This window comes from Idiotropiscis lumnitzeri, chromosome 8 (genome assembly GCF_059441095.1).
Source record: "Idiotropiscis lumnitzeri isolate Australia: NSW breed Sydney's pygmy pipehorse chromosome 8, RoL_Ilum_1.0, whole genome shotgun sequence".
NCBI classification, from domain to species: Eukaryota; Metazoa; Chordata; class Actinopteri; order Syngnathiformes; family Syngnathidae; genus Idiotropiscis; species Idiotropiscis lumnitzeri.
The window spans coordinates 16,260,090-16,284,395 of NC_142398.1; the positions used below are offsets into that span (position 1 = coordinate 16,260,090).

General features: G+C 39.4%; 1 protein-coding gene across 1 annotated transcript in view; it reads left to right on the top strand.

Annotated features, from left to right (window-relative positions):
• Positions 1 to 24,306, top strand: part of ctnna2 (catenin (cadherin-associated protein), alpha 2) — a 192,831-nt gene that overhangs the window by 119,134 nt on the left and 49,391 nt on the right. Inside the window, exon 9 of the mRNA XM_088303017.1 lies at positions 2,774 to 2,926. Coding sequence (XP_088159143.1) covers positions 2,774 to 2,926 — 153 coding nt within the window. The remainder of the gene's footprint in view (positions 1 to 2,773; positions 2,927 to 24,306) is intronic.

Below are 24,306 nucleotides of genomic sequence, written 5' to 3' on the forward strand. Positions count from 1 at the left end.
ACACCGATACCCGATGGGACTACAGCCCCTCCCTACCCCAAATGTCGCGCCATCCCCGATGTGTGGCTTGCGGTATTTCAACCAAGGGGAAATCAGGGGCAAACTGCACTCAGCTGTAAAACTTTGTGGGCTTGTTGGAGTCGCGATGTCATTAGTGCAATATCGTCTGTTAAGACCGAGCAAACTGCAAATGAAGTGCAATTGAAGGTTCTTTGTGAATTCGGCCCCTTGTGTAAAATCCCAATCTATCAAAAGACGACGCACTCTTTTAGCGTGGCGTGCGTATGATCCACAAATTGCTAAACACTTCTGATGACGCAGTCGCTATGTCAAGAAATTATGTTCATAAGAATAGTTATTCATTGAGATATGCGTTTTTTCCTTACACGTCGTTTATTGTCAGCAGATGAAAACATTTGCAAGGACACTTGTAGAAATATTCCTCTCATCTTCAAAGCTCAAGGATCAATTTTCAATAAGCTAAAATGAACCCTGACGAGAACGCAACATACGCTACCTTTGCAAAGACTCGCAAATGTTCCCCCCTCGGTGGGATTGTGGGCTTTAGCTAAGTTTTAATTTTTTGATAACCGCCGCCAACACAAGAAGTATAAGAGCAGATGTTAGATCTAGAGATAAGAGGATGAGGTGTCTCCAGTTGTGAACATTCCCAAAATGTTATTCTTGTAGATTTCCAGCCCCCACCCAAAAAAGCTTTGTTTTTATTTGAATCTGTCAAAATCACATAGTGCATGTCGTAGCACAACTGTTCATTCACACTCACCAGCTAGCTAGCGGTTAATTTTTAGTATCGACACAAATGCCAAGACTGAACATTCTCATCAGCCTTTTCTTCAATCATTTTGGTGGATTACCAAATGTTGTTACCAATGTCGTTCGTAGAGTTCGTTTCTCGATTTGTCCCATGACTACAAGCAAAAATATTGTTGTTATTGTTGCTTTTGCATTCCTGAATAAACTGTAAACGTCAAATTGTTGTGACCTATATCTCAGATATAGAAAATCTACAATGTCTACTGCCCAAAATAATTCCTTTGTCAAGCATTTAATTTGGACGACTTGTTAGCACGATGGCCTCACAGTGCAGAGGTTGTGGAGTTTGCATGTTCTCCCCGTGCATGTCTCCGGGTACTCCGGTTTCCTCCCACATTCCAAAAAAACATGCATGGCAGGTCGATTGGACACTGTAAATTGCCCCTCGGTATGAGTGTGAGTGTGGATGGTTGTTCGTCTTTGTGTGCCCTGCGATTGGCTGGCAACCAGTTGAGGGTGCCCCCCGCCTACTGCCCGAAGACGGCTGGGATAGGCTCCAGCACCCCCCCCCGCGACCCTCGTGAGGAAAAGCGAAACAGATAATTAATGGATGGATAGTCAGAGCTAAAACAGTTCTGTGTTGCACATTTTCTGCAGTGATACTAGCAAGCTAATAACAGGAAAAAAAACAACAACAACATCAAATGGTGTCCATTTTCCACACAAAATCCCAGAATAATAGCGCCACACCTTTGCCTTCTGGAAACAAGATTTAGTGATTGTGCCGCATCTGTGCGATATATATCTGCCCACATTCCACATCCCTTCCGCCAGATGACTGGATCGCAACAAAGCACAACCGCAGTGATGCGGTGAAACATACGCAACGTTCACCATTGCATAGAAACCACCATGTTCTGTACCTGGCATTGCCGCTCTTTAAATTACCGATCCGGGATTATGCCGTACTTGACAAAGTGATGCAAGTGTTGTCTACAGTTTGAGCAGCCATGTCATGTCCACTAGAGTAACCTTAATCTAGTCTCACTAAAGGTCCTCAGGATGGATTGTCTGGTTTTAAAGACCGTCTACTTTATTTTCATCCCCTCTGTGGAGTACAAAAAAAAAGTTTGTAATTTTTCCCGGTGACTTGCAAGTTTATTTTTTTTTAATTAGCTTATCACCGTTATCTGTTTACTCTCCCTCCGTTCACTCTTCTTCATTTCTTGATTAACATTTATTTGCCAGCAAGCTTTGTAGACAATATCATGCAAATGTTTCAGGTATCAGTAATTTAGTCGCAATGTCATTTGGATATAGTGCGGACTTCTGCCAAGGCCAAACTAAGAAGTATGAAGTTGTGTCGTTTGTGTTTGTCCATCAGTTTGAAAGTTGACTGACTACTTCCTGAACATAATTATGTGCATCTGCATTTTTTTTTTTACTATGTCCAAATAATTGTTGCAAAAAAGGTCATTAAATCACGAGACTTTTATTTAACACTTTCCATGTCGTCTAAGTTCAAATATTACATAAATGACATATTCATCATCCCCTAAATATGCATTGCACGTGTGAGGGAAGCACTTTATTTTTCCTCTCCCCCATCTCTTGTGTGTCTTGGTTGGGGTCTTACATGACTAACCTCATCCCTCTATAAGATAAAGCACCTGTCTGTCATGCTTTCTGTACTGTTCCCTCCAGCATCTCATCAGACATCCTAGTGAGTACCACAGGGGGCCATTTACTTTCTCATGAAACAACCGGTCCCTTGCCACTTGGCTGCAAAATCATTCCATAAACAAAGATAAAAGTTGCAGTGTCTTACTGTCGTAAAACGACCTTATGGGGAAAATTACGCCTCGTAAGCAATCTGCACTCCGTCCCAATAAGTTACTTTCCCCTTTTTCACTTTCTCTCTCTCGCTCTCACAAAGTTAACGAATGAATATGGTGATGTGTTTGACCCCAACATTCACTCCATCTGTATTCTATTCCAGTTGAGAAAAGCAGTGATGGACCACATCTCAGACTCATTTCTGGAGACCAACGTCCCTCTGTTGGTGCTCATCGAAGCGGCTAGGAGTGGAAATGAGAAGGAGGTCAAGGAGTATGCCCAGGTGTTCCGTGAACATGCCAACAAGCTTGTGGAGGTCAGTCATAAATTATACATGTCCATGCATTCTCTCTATCTCCTCTTCACACACACACACACACACACACACACATTCTTATTCGCCGAGCGATATCGCATGTGCAAATATAGAATCAAGCAGGTCAGGGCATTTGGGATACAATTAGGATTTTAACTGACAAAAGGCAATTCAAACCAGACCCATTTGAAAAAGAACTGAAAGGAATTGAAGAAAGTACTGTAGGCATCCTGACATGTATTACGTCATGCATGGAAAGGCCGCAGCTAATTTGGAGAATGTTGCTTCCATAGGCGGAATAAAGCTACTGCTTAAGTTTCGAGTCGGGAAACAGAAGCACGTATGAGCTTGTATTGCGTTCATGTTAGTTGCGTTAGTGTGCATTCGTTACTCTCGCTGACATCCTTTGCCATTGGTGCTTCAGGAGTGGATTTGACGTCGTCATGGTAACCATGCAGCATTTGACAGTAACTTTGATTATTTTGAGCAGCAGGAAGGAATAACTGTATGTATTTGAGCTCTCCACTAATGTGAGAGTCATGTTGACCAATGAACAAAGTCAAATGAAAAGAAATGAACGAATTTTTGTGGCGTTGCCATGTAAGCTCTCATTCTGGAAATTGGTTTGGCATGCTTGGCACGTTATGATAATATGAGCAATGTGATCTGACATGGCTGCGTTTAGTACTCGCGTGAAGTCTGCTGAATAAACACTTTTGAGGCCCACTATAAAAACTATAAAAAAAAAAAAAAATGGATCTTTGACGTCTTTAGCCGTCTATGGTAGTAAATGAGTTAAAGTAAACTTGATCACTTTTAAAAAAATCCCACAAATGTTGACGTTTTTCTGTCTTGATGATTCAGTTTTAACTCTCCGTGGGAGTTTGTTCTAGTTTACGGTGGCCAAGTATGGTCCGAACAATTACATACCCCAGCACGACTACAAAAGCCTCAACATTGAACGACATTGCAAAAGCCAGAACGGAAGTGAGCGAAACTTCCGTGGGATGGGAAAAGACGCAAAGCTGGAATTCTATCCTTAAACCTTAACAATATGTTAAACCTCATGTCCACATGATATTATTATTTGCGGAATATTAATAATACAATATAATTTGCAATTAAATGCAAGCGTGTATTGCGTTCACTTGAATGTTCCTGTCAGACAAACCGCAAGTACTTTTTGATTGCGCCGCATCACCTTCATTTCCCTTTTTTCCCCTTTGCGTATATGAACGTGAAAGTGAAAATGGAGCTCTCGAAAGGTCTTCAAAAGGTTTTCAAAAGGCTTAAACGCGAGGACCCTGTGATAAATTTTGCTGCCCTTGAGAGGGAGTTCCCTTTTGTTCTCATGGCCCATTCAAAGTAACCTTTTGCTTAACATACTGTCACTTAAGACGACACCGCTGCTTCCTTTGACTTGAGCTGAGAGTGATTTGAATGACCTTTCGGTCCACCCCGACTGTTTGCTGATGAGCTAGGATACCTGACGGATGTCGCCCTTAAAGTCTGTCCCGACCTTCAAGCGTCGTTCACACCAGGGGAGATGAAATCTACTTGAACATTTTGTTGCATTCTTCAACTCTCATGGTTGTTGATGATGTCTCTTTTTTTTTTTTTGGAAATGAGCATCACTTGACACTTGCTGTCATTTGTATGCTAAAGAGACATTTCCGGTGCAATAACTTATTTTAAGCATGTGCATTTTCAGCGTGCTGGCAGATGAGAAGTATTTTACTCTGACTACACTGCTTGCGATATTTGTTCCCGAATATAAATGGAAGTGTCAGAAATTAATTGTATTTAGCCGGGATCATTTTTACCGATATACTTGTGTAGTCATTGTAGCTGAGGTCATTTGTATATATATTCAAATGCAGATCAAATAAGGCATGAAAAAAATTAATAAAATAATAATAAATATATATATATATATTAATAAATAAATTTATATATATATATATATATATATATATATATATAAAACACGAGTATCGTAAAGTTGTTGTAGTGGAACAGAAATGATGTGTAGTTTTCAAAATTTGAAGTAAATAAAGCTCTGAAAAACGTTTTTCATTCAGCCGTCTTGCCTCAATACTTTGTACAGACAGCTTTTGCTGCAATTACTGTTGGAAGTTTTTTTTTTATTATTTTTTTTTTGGTTATTATTGATGGTATGTCTTTACCAGCTTTGCACATCTAGCCGCTGAACGTTTTGCCCATTCTTATTTGCAAAATAATTTACGCTCGGACAGATTGGATGAGAGCCACTATGAACAGCAATTTTCTAGTCTTACATCAGATTGGCAATGAGATTGAGGTCTGGATTTTGACTGGAACATTTGAGACTGAAAAGAAATGCACACAAAACTTTTCAGATTTATATTTGCTTAAAATGTAAAAATAAATAGCGCAGAATTTCCGTCCCATTGCCCAATGATGGGCTACTTAGTGTTGGTCTATTAACACAATATATTAATTTGTGTCATTGTAAAATCTCAAAAAGTGAAAAATTTCAATTGACATGAACACTTTCATACACAAGGCAACCTAATGTGCTTCACACTTGCCGACACGACGCCGACACACACTTCTCTTGGTAATTTATTCCATTAGTGTGCAGCATCACAGCTAAATGCTGCTTCACCGTATTTATCTGGAACTCAGAGCTCAACTATACGTTCAATAAACATTACTTTAATGTATTCAGGACCCAAAGCGTTCAGTGATTTATAGACCTGACCAGAAAGCGGTCCAATTGTGTCGTAACACCGATACGATGACACACACGCAAATGATGAAGAGAGTAATCAAGCAATATAAAGTGTCCCGTATCACGGGTCACTTACTTCATAGACGGGAGTCACCAATTGTTAACTTTTTAATACCTGTGGTTGAACAATAGCTAATACCTATAAACAGAGGCAATTCCAGTCACCACCTGCAATCCTGAGGGGATAACGAGAGTCATCCATTTCAGTCGAGTCACTTAATTGTTTTAGGTGTTTCATTAAAACACGATCTCGATTCGAGTGGAGGCCAATTTTTGAGGAAATACGATACACACGGGCCTAATTAAAAATGTTGGTGTTGAAGTTAAGTTGCATGTGATTTCACATTTGAAGTGGATTCATAGTTTTGGTCGATGTTCAAATCTGTTAAGCAACGGCATTGTCAGGTGTGAATATGCAAAATTAGAATGTGTATTTTTGAATCTACAAAGAGGGCGTGGATTTCATCAGTTAATTCACGAGTAAAGAAACACAAATCCAGGAATTATTTGCGATGTGATGAATTGTGACTGTTTTTGATGTCGACTGATTGAGTCAATCAATCAGTGGTCTCAGTCGCTCTCGTTGACTTGTCTTTCATTACATCACGGGACACATTTTATTTTCATCGCAACTCCCTTGACCATTGTAGCACAACCATGTGCACACAGATGACAAATTATTCTGCTCTTTGCATGGGGTTATTTTGAGATGTCAAACGTGTACTTTGATGCTGGGAGTGCAGAGCAATTATCTAAATAAATCATTAGCTCTTGTACTTGTGGTCTATATTTATAAAAACTCATGAAAATGATTCACATTCAATCTGTCCTTAAGGTAAAGGTCTCATCATCGCTTAATTTTTTTTAATTATCTTTCCACATGCCAAAGTGCATTTTTACTGTGATAAATGTATATATTTATAATACATTTGTGATTTTTTATTTTATTCTTAAAAAAACACCCACAATTATGTCAGTATATATTTTGCCTCCTCATAACATTTTAGTAATGCTGCATGCCCAGCTTTCCATCAGTACATTAGTACACTCCTCACTGATATGTTCTTATTATTAATTGAAGCACAAGATGAGTATCCAATCTTTTGAAAAGTTGCCATGCTTCCTTTTTATTGCCACTGCAGGGAAAATGTGCCAGAAATTCCTGGACATAAAAAGGACGTAACGCTCCATCATTTTCCAACATCAGAATAAAAGTTTCCCCTGACCTTGACTCGGTCTTCGTCTTTCTCGTCAAGTGCAGTCATGTTGCCATAACTCCAACTCTATTTGTTTGAAACAACCTGAGATGAGGAAGTCAGACATCCTAATTCTACTCTATGAGGTCTATTTTGGGAAAAAGGAAAATTGAGTCAGCCCAAGTCTCGTCAAGCAAGTTTGGCGGTTGTGTTGCGCTTCTCTGGGAGTGCCGCCGCATGAAGCAACCTCTCCTCTGACGCATCTCATAACTTGGTGACAGAAAGTAGTAAAAACGGGTGCATCGTCATTTTTGTGCCAGGGCAATGATCTAGCTCAGCGTGGTTGTGAATTTGGTAGACGCGCTGCACCTCACCAGCTGTTACTTCTGAGCCTACCAGCACATCTCGCAATTTGTTGCTAAAAAAAAAAAAAGTTGACTACATTTTAGACTGACTGGAAGGTGTATTTTGCTGCACAGGTGATCGAACGCCATTTTGGTGTATTTAACCGAGGCGCAGGCAGACTGATTTTGCACTCTGCGGATGTTTTTCATTCAGAAATATGACACCATTGTGGGTGACTGCCTCTGAATCATTGTAGAATTCAATTCATCTAACCGATTATCATCATTATAATAGCCCCCCCTGTCACTATTGTGGGAAGGGGGGGGGGGGGTGACAAACGGACGCACAATCGGAGGTGCAAATAGGTCTCCAATTGCTCGTCACACACACGGTCAATGGCGCCGTTCAAAAGGGGAGATATTGATGTTTACCTGCTAATGTCATACACAAGCTCCAGCAAGTCAAATTTCTGTTTCCACAATGTAAACACGGCATACTCGGAATATACTTGCCCAGCGGCAGTAGGTCTGGTTTTAGTTTTTGGTAAAAACAATAAATTTGTAAAAAAATATCAGCCCGAAAGACCACACTGTGACTTTTTGTTTCATTACAATAAGATCAATAAACCTAAAATATTTTGTATTATTAACATTAGGATTGGTATTAAATATTCAATCAGAATCATCACGTAAGCTATTTAGTTGTCTGTCACTAGTGAAGGAGAGCTATGAAAAGATTTTCAAAGTCTGAGCCGTGTCCATTATTGGGCCTGAGTGAAGTGGATTCATTCATTTCAAAATTGGTAACAAAATGTCAATCGGAAGAAGAAAACTTTAATGAACAGCTTGTTGAAGTGAACTTCGAAAGGGTGCTATTTCGTGGATAGCCTATTTCTCTTTCTTCAAAGTTTCAAAATAGATGCAAGCAACTTTGAGAAGCAAGTTGCTTTGTGGACATGGTTGTTTTAAATATTGAGAATTATTTGTGGCCCGGCCCTACCGTTTGTGGTGCTCCAGGAAAAAAATGAAAAATAAACTGCATCACCCTTCATTTGCAATTTACATATGTTTAACTCTGAGGGTAAATTTTGAAATAGCCCTTTTATGAAAGGAAAAATAATTATTCAAATATTTGATTTAAAGATTCCATAAATATTACTATATTTGATTGCGATTAATTAACTGTACACTTTGTTGGCAGGCCCTTCATAAATTCAATCCATTATCCTGCATTTATTTCCGGGTGGATTTGCCACATCCAATATGGAGGATGTACTGCTGTAGCGCAACAACAAGTCAACCCACTCAAGATGTGTATGTCTTTGCGAGCATATTCAGAGTTGTTTTTCAATGGAATTGTTTCCTGTTTTAGTCTCGCACCTCTGCCTCAGAGTTATGAGGCTCGGTTTTCAAATCTCTGAATGGAGTTTGCGTTTTCTCTGCGACAGACTTGTTAATTCAACACAGTAGCTAATAATACCCCCCCGTCTGACCTTCAGATGCAGGATTAATCAAACGAAGGGTCTGACCGGTAATCTTAACTAAAACCGAATGTTTTGCGGTGGCCTTTTGAAGTTGTGTCAATAAATAATAATGAAGAAATGGTATTGATTTCAAACATATTACAAATGTAGCGCTGAAGCAATAAACACATGCTGCGTACAGACCAGCTACATAAATGCTGTCTTTTATCCTGATTGCAAACACTGACATCCTCAGTAGATTTCCCTTTTGGTGTCTTTGTAATATCTCTGAGTCAGTGCATGTGCCTCCGGGGTATTTGGTCATCATGCCATTTTCTGGAGATTAACAGCTGTGCTCCAGGATGCAATCAACCAATCTTTTAACCTCGACATGACATTTATATTCTTTCTCTTACATCTCTACTGTGTCTAACCGTGAATTAGAGAGGAATACATTGAAATTATTTTGCCACTAAGTATGTGCTCATCTGGAGACAGCCCCGCCCTCCAAAAGCCAATTCCCGGCCCCCATTATCCTCACCGAGTACAATTGATTGGTGGCAGTGTTTGTGACACATCAGACTAAATCGTTCTCAAGCAATTACGAGCTAGTTCTGAGACAAAAAGCAGTGCCGGAATTCCCCAACACGCTATATGCTCTGTGAAACTGAACCCCCCCCCCCACCCCCAATATATCACACTAAGTGTATTAAGCAAGAAGAGTTGCGAAAGGAGAGCCATCTAATAGCATACAGAGTGAATCAGAAATCCTTGACAATGTCATGAGTCCATGGGGGCTTAGTCATTTCACTTGAGATGCCCCATAATGTCCCTTTTATCTCTGATTCAATTATCATCTCATTTTTCCCCAAAGTCTGAACAATAGAGTGACACAGTATCCATGTGTCACTTTTCCTCCCTTCGTATGAAAACCAAAGATGGGCCTGGTTTATTTAACATACAATGAGTAATGTTCGCTTTCAAGTCTTAAGGACACATTCATTTATAAAACATACTGAGGGAATATTTTTGATATGACCTTGAGCTCCTCCAAATACAGTACTATAAATATTTGTTTTTAAATGAAAAATAGAATTTTTAGATTGTACTGACAAAAAAATCCAATAAGATATGTTTCATCTTCAGAGCCGCTTACAGGATGATGTCCTGTGGTTTGGAGAGGACCATTCCTGTCCCCACAGTTCTGCTCCTGCAACTCTCCAACACATGCTGGTTGGTTCTAAGACCAACTTTGCTCAAGGGAGATACACCTGGCCTCCCACCAAGTGCTGAATTGCTTGGCGTAACTTGCGATCAAGAGAGTAACAACCATTGCCATGCCGCCAAAACTGCCTGCCTTGAACATCCTTTCAGCTAGGTGCTGAGAGAGAGAGAGAGAGAGAGAGAGAGAGAGAGAGAGAGAGAGAGAGAGAGAGAGAGAGAGAGAGAGAGAGAGAGAGAGAGAGAGAGAGAGAGAGAGAGAGAGAGAGAGAGAGAGAGAGAGAGAGAGAGAGAGAGAGAGAGAGAGAGAGAGAGAGAGAGAGAGAGAGAGAGAGAGTTAGTTTTGTATTTAATTTTACATGACTACGTTGTCATTGAAGCAGAACAGATAATTGCTGGGTACTTGCAAATTATTTTTTTCTATCTTTCTGATTACTTCATGGGCAGGCATGTATCTCCTGCTTCATATTAAAAGAAACCTAAAATCTTTCTCCTTTCAAATGTGAGGATTAGCCCGGAAGTGCCTGTGCAAAATTCTCCCCCTTTTTTTTTTTTTTTTTCCTTTTTACTGCCGATGCTGTTCAGCATCATGGCTGAGCTCGACCCTATCCCAGTTGACTTTGGTCAAAAGGTAGCACACACTCGGGGACTTGTCACCCGTCAATCACAGGGCACATTGCCAACCTTTCCCACTCATATTCACATGAAAGGGCTATTACAAGTCGCTAATAAATTTGCCATGGATGTGGGGGAGTTTGGGAGGCAACCTGAGTGAACTGCTAAATTCTTTGAACATACATACAATTCATTGAACTGAAGCTGAGAAATGACTTGGATTGATTGAACACATTGACAGCTTTTTGAGAGCCACACACACACACACACACACACACACACGCTGAGATCTTCAAAGTCAGCATGGTTAAAACACCAAACTGTGTAACGCTTCCTGTAGCTCAACTACAAGCTCTTGATAAAAGCGAAATGAAACCATGTCGCTGTCTATTTCCCCTCATAGACAGGCAGGTTAATGGCTCATCAAGAGTCTGTTCTCTCGACTCTTGTTCTTGTCACGTGCAGCTGTTCGGATGACATTGGAGTTTGAGTGTCTGGACACACTTTGAATGGAATCATCTTCTTATCTAAGAGTAATTTTTTTGAATATTTTATACATGTCACACAGCCAAAATCTACATGTCTAATTCATAGCTGACAATAGAGACGAGCAAATGGTGCACGTGACTGTTTTATGGCTTCATAGTTATTATTAAGGGAATGTTTTTAAAACGGGTTGGAGGTACAATTGCGTAATGAATTTATATATATATATATATATATATATATATATTATTTTTTTAATTTATTTATTTTCATTGGAAAATGTATATTGGCATTTGTCAGCATTTTCTGAAAAAAGTGGCTTATTTATTTATTTATTTATTTTATTTATTTGTTTTTTTTTAACCCCACCGCACCACACCCTCAAAGGATTTTAATGGACAACAATCATCCTCCGATTAGCTGTGGTCCATGTTTTGCAGCATTACTTCCAAATTTGGCCAGTTTCCGAATTTTTTTCCACAAATGCTGTTGGTCAAGTCGCCACACGGATCTGTCATTTTTTTTTTTTTTTGATTATTGACTAGTCAAATTTGTTGAAAATGCCTTTCTCTCGTTGACAATGCCAATGGTTCAGCAATTGTGCATGATTTCCTGAAAAATCATAGTTTTGGAAACGTGAGGATTCTCGCCGATGCTAACATTATGTTTGTATTTAAGTGTATTATTCCAAAATATCCCCCCTCGCAAAAACAAAAGCTGACAAAGTTGTATCAAAATGAATGCTTACTTAAATATGAAAATGAAAAATAATAAATAAATCCAACACTGTACTCAGAGGCGTGACTCTCATGCTCACTCTGTTCATTTTGGGTCAATGTGGTTCCACTTCAGTCCTGTAGATTTGCATTTTCATGACTTATCGTGGTCGATGGTTAAACAATCCACAATGAAGAAGCGTTCTCAGTAGACTATGGTATGCTAATGATAACAACATGCATTCATTATCGATTTTTTTTTTTCTCATCTCATTTGCCTACAACTGATTGCGGTGTAATCTACAGTAGGTTCAGAGATGTAACAACAACAACAAAAGCAATTCTATTCATATTAAATCCCGCACATGCTGGATTGCTAATGCGGAAGTGAACGAAATCTCCCAGGGCCTTCTCCTCCGCCTGTCTCCTTCTTCCCTGAAGAGAAAAGCCCCAGTTTGAATGTTCACTTACATCATCAAAGGGCTCCCCTTTCTCATGTAATATTAACATGTGCTAAATAAGCGGCAAACAGCGGCGGCGATGTTTACACAGCATCGGCACCGACTTGCAAAGCCCCATCCCGCCTTTGTATTCAAAGCTTAGAATGCTCTGACACCCATGGGAGGCGACAAGATTATAGCACGGGCTCACTGTTTTACAAGATGTCTAATTTAGGCGCACTGCATGTTGTTGCGTCATAGGCCTTTGTGATGCTGAAGATTTAGTGAGTGAGATATTTTAGATAATGCAATGCAGTGAAATTGACGGATAACTTTGTGGTTCTTAAAAAAAGATGGTCAGGGCCAGTATTAGTAATTAGTGATTGGTTTCTTTACATAATCAGATTTCAGATTCCCTACACAAGTCTAGCCAGCCGGCATACCATAATTTCATTGTTTTTTTTCTTCTGATTGAAAAACTATTACAGTTAAGTTTAAAAAAAACACACAACTGTAGCCATCTGCTCACAATAATACAGTGTTTATTATTTTTTTCTATTGTCACTATGGCTGATTGAAGAAGAGAAATTGCCAGGTTGTTTAAAATCAATATTCAGACTTCCCCTGAAAAGGTAGACATTGTGATGGGTCATTTTTGTATACGGTAATATTGATGGTTTCTATCATTGCAATGAGGTCGTGCTGGTATTAAAGGGACGGATCACTAAACGTTGATTTTCATTCATTGTATTAGGTAGGGTGTAGAAACATCAAGGCTGCAACTGTCAAAATGTTTACGTTGATTATGTGTCAAAATAATGGCATCCTCCGTGCACGCCCATTTGGACATTTTTGACCAGTTCGCGAAATCTCTGTGACATGTTGCATGCTGTAAATCTGCGCTGTTTTCGGGTCAGGTGTGCTCAGAAAACGTACTTATTAAGAAATGTGTATGCATACGAATGAGGCAGTGTTTACAACATACAAAATTAATATCATCCAAAAGAATATGAGTTGCATTCTAATAGTTTCAGACTATCATTGGGATTTGCATATATATGTGCGCATACATTTTTATTCTAATTGTTTTTTTGTTTTGTTTTTTTTTACGTTGAATGTGACTAGTGTTGTGTTTTTTTTGTTTTTTTTTTCTTTTTCGATTCAGAGGCCATCTTCGATCGTGAAAGGAATAGAAATTTCATTCTACCATTTTCAGCGTATCACTTGGACATGCATAAATATATGCACAGGTGACAATCCGTCAAGTTTTCGGACGTTATGCAACCGTAATGGAACAATTGCACCTGATACATGGAGGATGAGAATAAATCTCTCTTTTTCTTTTTCTTTTCTCTCAAAGGAACCTGAGATGGGTAGGAGTGCTGTCTAAATTATGCCAACACCTGACGACATTTTTCTAGCGCTATAGATCAGGAAACAAGTAACATCTCGCAGTGATTGCGTGAGCTGGTCAAAAATGTCCCATATGACAGCGTTGTTATTTTCATACTTAATTAATTTCAACTTTTATTCAGGGAATCAGATGGCATTAATATTTGCACTGTTAATGCATATACACACTGCCTAATAAAATGACGGAAAGTCAACATTTGGTGGCGTTCTCCGTCAAAAAGTAGATTAAGTCCACACTGAAGGCCCGAACACCAAATGGATTGTAGTAAATAGTATACTAAATAGTAATAACAACATCATCATCATCATTAATATGATTATCATTTCAAATATTCTATTTTTGTTGCATAATGCAACTGTGAAAGTCAATTTGTCACGACACGTGACCAGGAGAATATAGCGAGACAGTCATCTGTGAGCAGTTTATCTTTTTCACTCGGGCTTAAATCTGGTAATCAAAAGGCTTTTGAGGTGAAGTGGGCTGTCATCGCCAAATCAAATCTTCTGGAAATTAGTCCCATTAATCACACAGAGCTTCATTTAGTCCTTTTCTATGTTACAGCTCTGAAGTGTGTCTGCGTTAGAGAACAAGCAAACGAGTCCGGCGCCTTCATTTGGAAAGAAAGAGAGAAAGATAGAAAATGCTTGGTGGTGCAGAAGAAAAGCAATCAATTCTCATTATGGAAAATAGATCATCCCTCCTAATTAGAGCCACGGCTTTTTACCACAGTACAAATGCAGAATAACGCAAGCTAAGGATGTCGGGCGCTGCCCACTGCTGACTAATTAGGTGAGTGAAGGGGGGAAAAAGATGGTTTTGTCCCAGATAGTTTATTAGTTGAAGTGCAATGATTTGAAGCAGTAATTTGAGCTCTTCATGAAACACGGCGTCTTTCACACATGTCTCCCTTACACTGGGCACAAAGTGGTCAAATTCATTAAATACTTGTCAGCAGTGGTTCAAAGACACAAGAACAAAAATGCTTACCAAATGTTTTTGACTACTACAATGGTATTACACATGTATAGTGCTTTTCAGAGCTGGGCACTTGACCCTTTTTTGCCGGCCAGTCCCCCCCCCCTCCCTCTCGAGTCGCGATCTGTCTAGCCTCTCAGCATTGACCCTCCGGCCGTATTCATAAACTAAAACAACATAACATTTCACTCACCTTGTAACATGAGCCAACCGTGTGCACTTCAGGGACCACACGGAAAACATAAACTGAAAGAATATTACCCAAGTAAGTATGCACAGTTGGTCGTGGCACTTTTGACGCGTTTGGAGGCAATTTTTGTCATTTTCCCAATTGGCCACAACCACATCACAAGCCCGATGGCCGATTTGTTCGGCCCGACTAAAATCTACCTGATGTTCAGTATTTCTTAGTCATCATTAAAAAGGGGTTTGTTCCTCATAAAAAGTCAAATTAGGATTGGGTGAGCTCTACGACACCATATGAAAATATTTGTGTTTTGTAGCTGCAACTAGAATTTCTTCCCATAAATCTATTGTAGACATTCAGTTAAAACATCTCATTCTGTATTATTCATTACCACCCACGTGACCTACTCGTGCATCAACCAGATTTTTTAGTGAGTGGATATCGTTTCAGTACCACCTTTTACGGAAATTGCTCAATGTCTGTTCATTAGAACAATAAATGCAGTACCTTACAAGGGACAAATATTTTTTGGAGTTAATTTAATCCATATGTACTGACCCAGCTGGTGTTTTTGTTTTAGTGGTTTGCTACATGGGTTCACAGAAGGTAAATTGTTTTTTGTTGTGGTGCACGTGAGCACTTCCATCTATGTGTCCTGGTAGGATGTTTGCTGAAAAGTGGTACAATGCATTTTCTTTCAAGGTACGTTCAAGGTCACATACGTCAACGGTGATTCACAAGGTGATATGCACTCGCCGCACACAACTTAAGGTACAACTACACTATCTAATTTGATCCAGTCAGAGAGAAATCAATATATTAGTTTTGTAAGCCGTTACCCCAGGCTTGGGTTGCGCAAGGTAAAATCGATGCTGTGAAGTTGTAATTAAAATTGCACATAAACTGTATACTGTATGTTCTCAAACAGAGGTCCCGTTTTTTTTATTAGATAGCAGTCCGAGGCGTGCTCCACCTTTTTGTCCAAAGTCAGCTGAAAAAGGCTCCAGGATGGATGGGATTCCTTTCCGTCAGATTGGCCCAATCTGCCTTTGGCCAACCTTTTCTTCGTTTGGAGCTGTCATTTAAAATAATAAATAATTCAGATTTTTTTTAATTTTTTTTTTATTTATGTTTTTAAAATAAGATTAATGGTCCTTATGAAAGCTTTACCACTCATCGACCTCTCTGCACTTGAGTGAATAAAGGTCCCGTGGCAACTTTAATAGGTCAAATAAGTCTAAACCTTGTCCAAGGTTTTCACATGGGACTCTAATGTTAGTTAATTGTTAAATTAGATAACTCGTTTCCATGGAAGACATTCATTTATTTGGTACGGGTGAAGGATCTTTTTGATTTGATTTCTTTTTTGATTGAGGTAAGCCGGCATAGAAATGAATCGCTGATTTCATCTTGTGTCATCCACTATAAACTAGACTGTAGCCGCAGTGTTCCCTACTTTTGTTAATAGTTTGGCCTTGGTGAAGGTCAGAACACTTCTAAGCGCTATTATAGTCGTGGTTGTCATTTTATGTGTTGCACAAGTGTGCAGCAACCTACTTGGAGAGTGTTTCTAATCGCCAACCACCCCGCCCCTCAGCCTCCATGTCAATAAGATATGATGCTTTGCAGATCTCTGATCGCCTGAAATTATCTCAGTGTATATAATAAAATGGCCACTGATTGGCCGGTTTGTCAGTTAATAAGTCCCTTGCTAAAATATAAAACATATTAAATAAGTGAATGTGTGGATAGAGGCACTGCTGGAGAATCAGTGTATACTCACCACAATAAAAGCCAACATAAAAAAAAAAAATGTCCAAAAAAAAAAAAAATGTCACTGTTACTAAGTGTATTGCTGAAAAGGCACTTTTTTTTTTTAATAGCAAACATTGTTTAATGGTTGATGGATTTTGCTTTGTCAGGGACGGAAGAGGATAATATATTTTCAAGCTCAAGGTTATCTAGTGTTCTTTTCTTGAACTTTTAGTGATTTTCAAAGTTTTTATCAAGGTTGTGCCAAAATGTGTTCCGCTTGCGCAGTAGTTCCTTGTTTTGCCTTTAACGCCATGGCAAACAGACACCTTGTGGTTCTTAATGCTAAATTACACTTTTAACTCATTCACGACCAGCCCAGTAAAAAAAAAATGGATTTTGACGTATTTATCCGTCAATGGTATTGAATGAGTTAATCATGAGTCAGTCATTGACGTGGGAACATTTTTAAGCCCTTAACAAAGTGGGACTAAAAAGACATGTTCGGAAGTACACAATGGGGGGTCTTGATTGTAATCAGGGGATTCTTTATTTATTTATTATTGCAAATTGTTTTTTTTTCACACATTTACCCGCTCTGTTATTACATTAAAGTGGCACATTATGCAAGGCATACTTGTCTAAATTGCTGACGTAGAACGAGTGAATTATGATGTGTGTGTGTGTGTGTGGGGGGGGGGCACATGCAAAGAACTCTCCAATGTATCAAGCTGCATCCAATGCTGTATACGGTATGCTCCCGGCTGTGTTTATTGCGCGCGCAAATGGATGCACTTAAATTTCAATTTTATCTCTCTCAATTACACAAACACAGATATGTAAACATTCTACTCGGCTGCGGCTATTTCTAGCGCTTGCGCAACTAACGGATCACATGCTCAAATAAACCAGCATTGAAGTTCATCAATCACCATCATTAAACGTCAGAACATTGGAAGCGGATTTTATGCAAGGCTTCGTTTGAAATTGCCTTCGCAGAGCGCTTCACATTCCATCATAAAGTCAAAGATAATTCCTTGGGAAGTGCTAAGTGACTTTTGTTATTTCATACGTCTGTGCCCGTGACTCTTCTATACAGGTGTAGGCTCAGCCTGCTACAGCGGTTAGATAGATACTTGCTCACAAAGTCAAGTCTTTATTTGTATAATGCTCATGTAAGGACAGCGGTTGATGCTCTGATATTTCCTGATTGGTCAGTGGAGCACAACGACAAGATGATAAAAGAGAATGATTTGGCACGTTACAAAGACTTAGTGACGTAATTGGCGTGAAAAAGGAAAGAGTGACTTGAACGCAACTCATCTGTTGCTATGCCAACAAGCGAAGGAAGACCAAAGGTGTTGATACACTGCCTAGCTGGGCTTTATTGGCTGAGTTTTTTTTTTTTTTTTTTGGGGGGGGGGGATATAATGTGATCTAATACTCCTCCGTAAAAAAAATTAAAAAAAAAAAAAAAAAAAGATCCCGAAAACTCAGTATTTTCGTCAGCTGGGTCCGCCCACTGGCCCCCCAGGCTCGGTTGACCCGGTGCGCGCGTGATGTCACTGGTCCAACGGGGTTGTCTTCAGGCACTAAAGCTGGCGCTGTCGAGCTCTTATTAATTATTGGTCGCTCCGCTTTTAATGTCTTTAAATTAAAGGAGTCTCACGTCCAACAAAAGCCAAGGTCACAGTCGTGTTTAATGCAGAAAATGCACGCAAAACATGCCTTGTAATTTGGTCTTGTCGACATTATTACGGTCCAGTGTGTGTGAATGTTACCAATCACACCTGAGCCATGATTGGTTATAAGCGTCGCCCTGAGCAACTGTGATGTCATTTTCAGTTGACAGAAGTGACAAAATGGCCGCCTCCTGACATGGCTAAAAACAGGTGCATTTTACGGCTTAACTCATATTCCACAAACGCAACATTAATCAGAATGTTTCGATTTGTGGGGCTGCATCGATTATATTCTTGTGAAGAATATTTTGGGGTTGACTTCCCCTTTAAGGGTTCAGTTTAATGCTCGTTAGCCAGCTAAATATTCCCATACAGGCACCAACAACAATATCCCGCTTTTAAGCAACCCGCTGGCCTCCACATGACACACGTGTGCTCCGCGCATACATACTGCATGCATCGCATGCTGAAATATAAAAGTTGCCATTTGAAACATCCACGCGACAATATGCTACGATTCACTCTTCCCGAAACATTTGATCAGGCATTCGTTTTTAACGGCCAATCGACATCTCTTTTGGCTTGGCGTGCGGGATGTTTCCACTCTTGACCCTGTGCTGTTGTGAGCCAGCAGCTCTCCTATCTGACAGCCAACTTCTTGTGGCCATTTCCCTGGAGATTAGACTGAAGTGGACATCTCCAGTGAGACGCGGGCTAACAAAACAGTCTTTGCTCCTGTGCCGCTTGTGACAAGTACACCACAGAGCAGTTTCATTCCCTGCGGTGTCACAAAGAAGGAGATGTTTGTACTAGCTACTCTGCAAAGCTGAACTGAAGCTATATCATTGTCGTTTGTCCAATTTTAAGTGTAAAAGCATAGCAAGTGTTTTGGGAATTGTCGGTCTGTCTTGACTGGATGGTATCGACTCACTGCGGAGCTCGATTTTCAGCTTTGAGCATCTCAGCTGTTGGAAATTTTTACGTAAAAGGGTTTCACTTTAATCGTGGGATTGAATGGTCATGGTGACACAGAGAGTTGGTTTACAATTGAATGGTGTTCAATCCTTAATATGGGGATGAGTTCATTTGGCCAACAGCGGTCGGACATAAAAATAAAATGAAACAAAATCTTTTTCTTGCACGCGTTTAAAAATACATCCTCATACGCTTGCTGATGACGCCGCCATTGTTTGTGTACGTCACATAATGAGAATGTCAATCGCAAGGCATGCAGACCAAATTTGTCCTGTCACGCCATTTTATGTGGTCCTAAAAAGATGAAACAATCATTGTTTAAAATTGAATTTTATGTCATTTAAAAAAAAAAAATCAATTTCAATTTATGGATTTTAACTGAATGTTGATGAATCAAAAATACCGTAATAATAGCTTTGAGTGAGGAAGGAATATGTTGCTTTCTTCCTTTTACTGTGGCTCTATATGACCGGAAAATAATTAATAAATAATATTTAATATAATTTAGAAATCTGTTATTTTTCAAATGCATCTAAGTTTGACGATTGTGGTGATCTTGTAATATTAAAAAAATTCTAACATTCTAGTTTTTTTTTTTTGTTTTTTTTTTCCACCATAGCTATTGTGGAGACACCTCGACTATTCATTGTGCTACATGAACTGAAAATCAAACATTGTTCACGCCACAGAGGTGACAGTTGTTTGTAAAGTAAGCTGGTTAAATGTAATATTTGGTGTTAATTTTACAAAAATATATTGCTCGTTGTTAACTACTCCTCTTAATTCGAGTTTACAGCCGTGCACGCCATGTGACGGAACAAAGAAGCAGACTGCGTCTTTGGTTTGCTGCTGCTGGATATTTTAAGTTTGGGCTTTAATTTCAGCAATGCGAGGAAGAGTCAAATAGACATTGAAAAATCAGCTTTTAACAACACGAGACGCTTTGGCTTTTTTTTTGGGGGGGGGGGGGGGACATTTCAATTGGTTGGGCAAATTGTGATTGAGCCCAAGATGGAGATTTTGTTTCATTTAATTTAATGGAATGATACTCTTTCGTAAACTGAGTTTTCAACAGCTCCCAGTATCTCATCATATTTTTTTTTCTGCACTGTGTCACTTGTGGTAGGCGATTCTTGTCCGTATCTATGGAAACCACTGCAACTGTTGCGCTCTTAAAATTCTTTGACTGCGTCCGTTGCTGTCATCGTGCCTGAATGCGTACTTCCATGCTAAGTGAAAGTGGAGTCAATGCAGACTAGCGAGGCTCGCTAAGCTGCTCTTAGTCACAGTGTATTGTCATTTGATTAATGGAGCAGAAGAAGCAATTCACTCTCTTACTAGAGGGGCAGTCTTATCGGCATATCTCTGTCATGTTGGTTGAGAGTTGTGCGGCAGGACACACATCTGGTCTCATGTATGTTGTACACATCACTGATAGATTTATTAAAAAAAAAATGTTTAGGGGGATTCAACTTCCATTGCACTTTGATTTGACACGTCAGGTATCGTTATTTTTAAATGTGACTCAGTTAAAAAAAAAAAAAAGAAAAATTGGCAGCCATTTTCCGGAAAGACGCATTGTTTCAAAGTGATGGGTTGACTCTGAGGCTTTGTGCATACCCTTGGGCACTTATACAAGACGCGTGATTGGTTCCCGGCGCAAAATCGACCATTTTTTATTTATTTATCCCGTGAGCTGATAGGATAAAGATTAAAACTTCAACATAATCGGCGATTGCCGGGCTTGAAGAACACGTTCCTCCCACAGCCTGCAGTTTGATATCCATTCTTCAAGTTAAATATGTTGTATTTAGAAGGTTGGGAACCATGTTGGGGTGGTTGTAACGCCGTAATAGTGGTGTAAATCCCCATCTATCCATTATCTAAGCCGCTTCCTAAATAAAAATTCAAAATAATAATTCCCAAAAAATTCAACCTCTAATTTGCAATTTTTCACTTTTCGCGGGGCGGGTCCCTTCACACGCCGTACAGATATTCCGTCCACGTGGTGTCACATTTCAATCACGTGATTAGCGTTCAACAAACACCACCGGAAGCTGTCATAAGCCTGAGCTACGGTAGCCTATAAGTGAAAATAAAAGATCTAAAACGATCAGGGCAACGACTCGCGCAATGGCTGACTCAACAAAAAATATGTGCCGTTTGTCCTAAGCCTAAACTTTGATGCCAAGTCGGGGGTCGTTCAGGCCAATGTTCCTTCTAAATGTGAGGCCGATGGGATGGCGAGTTTGAGAGCCCTTTTCTAAATGCTCAATAGGTGTGATTGGGATTTTTTTTTTTTTTTGTAGATTCTTCCATTAACAAAGTTGCTAAACCTTTAATCTTGATGATCAAAAGAAAATGGGTTGATGGATATAATGTCAAACGTGTAGTTGATCATTAAGCTTTCATTATGCTAAAAGTTTAAGACTTGCTGTAAAATGAATGTGCTTCGCAGATGTTCTAGGACTGCGACATATAAATTCTTCGTCAAAACACGGCGGCATTCTGTACGCCAGTCAGCTCATGCCTCAGCGAATTATTTCTGATGTTTGAAATGGCTTAGAAATGACAAATATGGAAGACAAACGTTGCGCAAGCAGGAGAAGAAATGCAAAGACAGCTGTCTCCAGATATTAATTGCTTCACCATTTCCAAGCAATTACTCTGGTCTTTTGTTTTGTTTGCGTTGCAAAGATCCCTCGAATGTTTTCATGCTGTTGTGATGAACCGTTTAGAACAATTAGCGCGTCCAAGTCTATCTCTTTCTTCAATTAATTTTGTTACGATTCCGCATTTTGTTTGTTTTTTGTTTTCACCATTAGCTGTATTTTTTTTTTGTATTTTTTTTTTTTCTTTCAGATAACCCAGTAGAGATGAAATGATTTACCAATCAACTATGATATTGTAACCATTATGGACCTCCGTCATTGGGCTGATAATTGAGAGTAAAAATGCAAATGACCTAAACTGCCAATCCGAAATGCGTTCAGCACATCATATCACTCTTGTTCAGACTGGCAACCATAAATAATAGTTCTCTGACACGTCTCTATCAGGCTTCAGCCATGCATATGAAAAATATGATCAGCATCACCATTATAACCGCAGCTTGGTGTCAGTATGGGTTCAACAGAAGGCCTGGTTTTGAATATCCAATTACCCAGCGCGGTAACAACACTCCTGAGATGGCAGCTGTGAAACTGCCCTGATCGCGACTCCTACAGCCTGCCTTCTGTTTTATATGTGTTATGGAAATAGCCTTAAATGCTGCAGGCTTGGGCCCGGCTGGTCATAAGGCACAAAGCATTAAGGCCAGTGTTTCCGATAAAGACGCCCTTTTTTTTTTTTTAATGAGTTCTTCATACGAAACAGCTTTTTCAAGGTGGGAAGTGAAGATTGAAATTCTTATTTACAGTGGAGATGTTCAATCATGACTCCCTAAGGAGCAATGCTTGTTTGAGCCTTCCAACTCCTACTGTTTTATGGTACAGTGTTTTCCAAGTTCCGCATTTATTATTTACATTTTATGTAGTGCATCATCACCCCAGAGGAAGGCACCAAAAATAGATTTGTTATCTTCTAATGGGACAAGCCAAAGATTGCAAGAGAATATCAGATGGAGTCGACACTTTCGAAAGCCTTCCAAGCAAAAGCCGTTTTGACTTTGTGGACCATCTGTGGGGATACCTAATAAATGTTGTTGCGTTTTTTTTTTTGTTTGTTTGTTTTTCATCTTTCCTTGGGATGGGCAGACTAATCAAGCACTCAATTAATTAATTAATTTCTAAATAATAAATTGATTGTCTGCATTGAGTGTTGCGCAATCTGGAACAGTCGAGGAAGAATTCAGGACACTAGTGGATACGACCAACAAGCACTGTTGAATTCTCGAGAATATATTATATTAAAATATGATTTCCATGGGAAACTAATATTAATATTAATAGATAGCTTGTGGACATTTTCATTGTTTTGAGTTTCACCCAAATTTTTTCAGGGAAGCGGCTTCACTAATGGGCTGCCTTGTTGTAGCATATAATTTTTACATTTTTTTTTTTTTATTTATCAAAATATGCGATTGGTTGGCGAGCAGTTGAGGGTGTACCTCGCCTCTCGCCCAATCACAGCTAGGATAGGGTCCAGCACGCCCACGACACTTGTGAGGAAACTGTAATTTGATTGATGGATATCGATTTAAGGAGTATTTATGTTTTATCCATACTTTTAAGTCAGTGATGGCGGTCTCTTAGATCCTCAAAACACACTTTGTCACCTATAAGAAAATAACTCTTCTCACAATGTATGTAATTATTGTCGCTGTGACATTTCAACAGACAGTTATGTCGACTTTGTTGGACAAGCAATTTGAAATCATGTTCGCCAATCAAGAATAATGTTGTTGCTCTCCCTGAACTGTGATCTTTTCATCTTTGATCATTTTACCCACCACGTTCCACATTTTCATGTAAAATGAGAATTCCTTGATTTTACATACGTAAATAGTCAGCGTTCCAAAAAGTTATTCCCACTGCTCATTTGATTTAATTTCATCTTCCCCCCGACCATCCCCCACTTTAAAGGTTAGGCATTAAGGTCTGACAACTGCTGACCTTTCCCACCGCATGCATCTATTATGCGGCAGGACTAATCATGCTTTTCTTGTGCATCAGATTGATGTGAGAAGGCAGAAGGATGTGACGTGGAGAAATGTCAAGGTCTTGCTGTTTTCACATTTTGTAGGAGATTTGGCGTGGTGCCAGACACTTTGGATCAACCACAATCTTGCCCACTTTGAAACGGAATGAGACTGAAAGTCTATCAATTGAAGTGAAAGAGACACTTAATTAGGTACACCTGCAAAATTCACATGGATCCGCAACAAATAAATAAATAAATATGCAAACGGAAAACATATTGTGATCCGCTTATCAAGAAAAAGTCAATGTAGTCGAATGCAGTCATTCGCAACTCTTTTTCGAGGCACGGCAAACATTTTTTAAGTGAAAAATCTGAGACTTGATTATCACTAATGGCACCCTTGCGTTCGACAGAACGATGGTTGCGAATCACCGGTAAAGTAGTTCAACTTCTAAAATATATCCTCAACTTCTCCTGGGCAAAATGTAGTCACAAGGAAT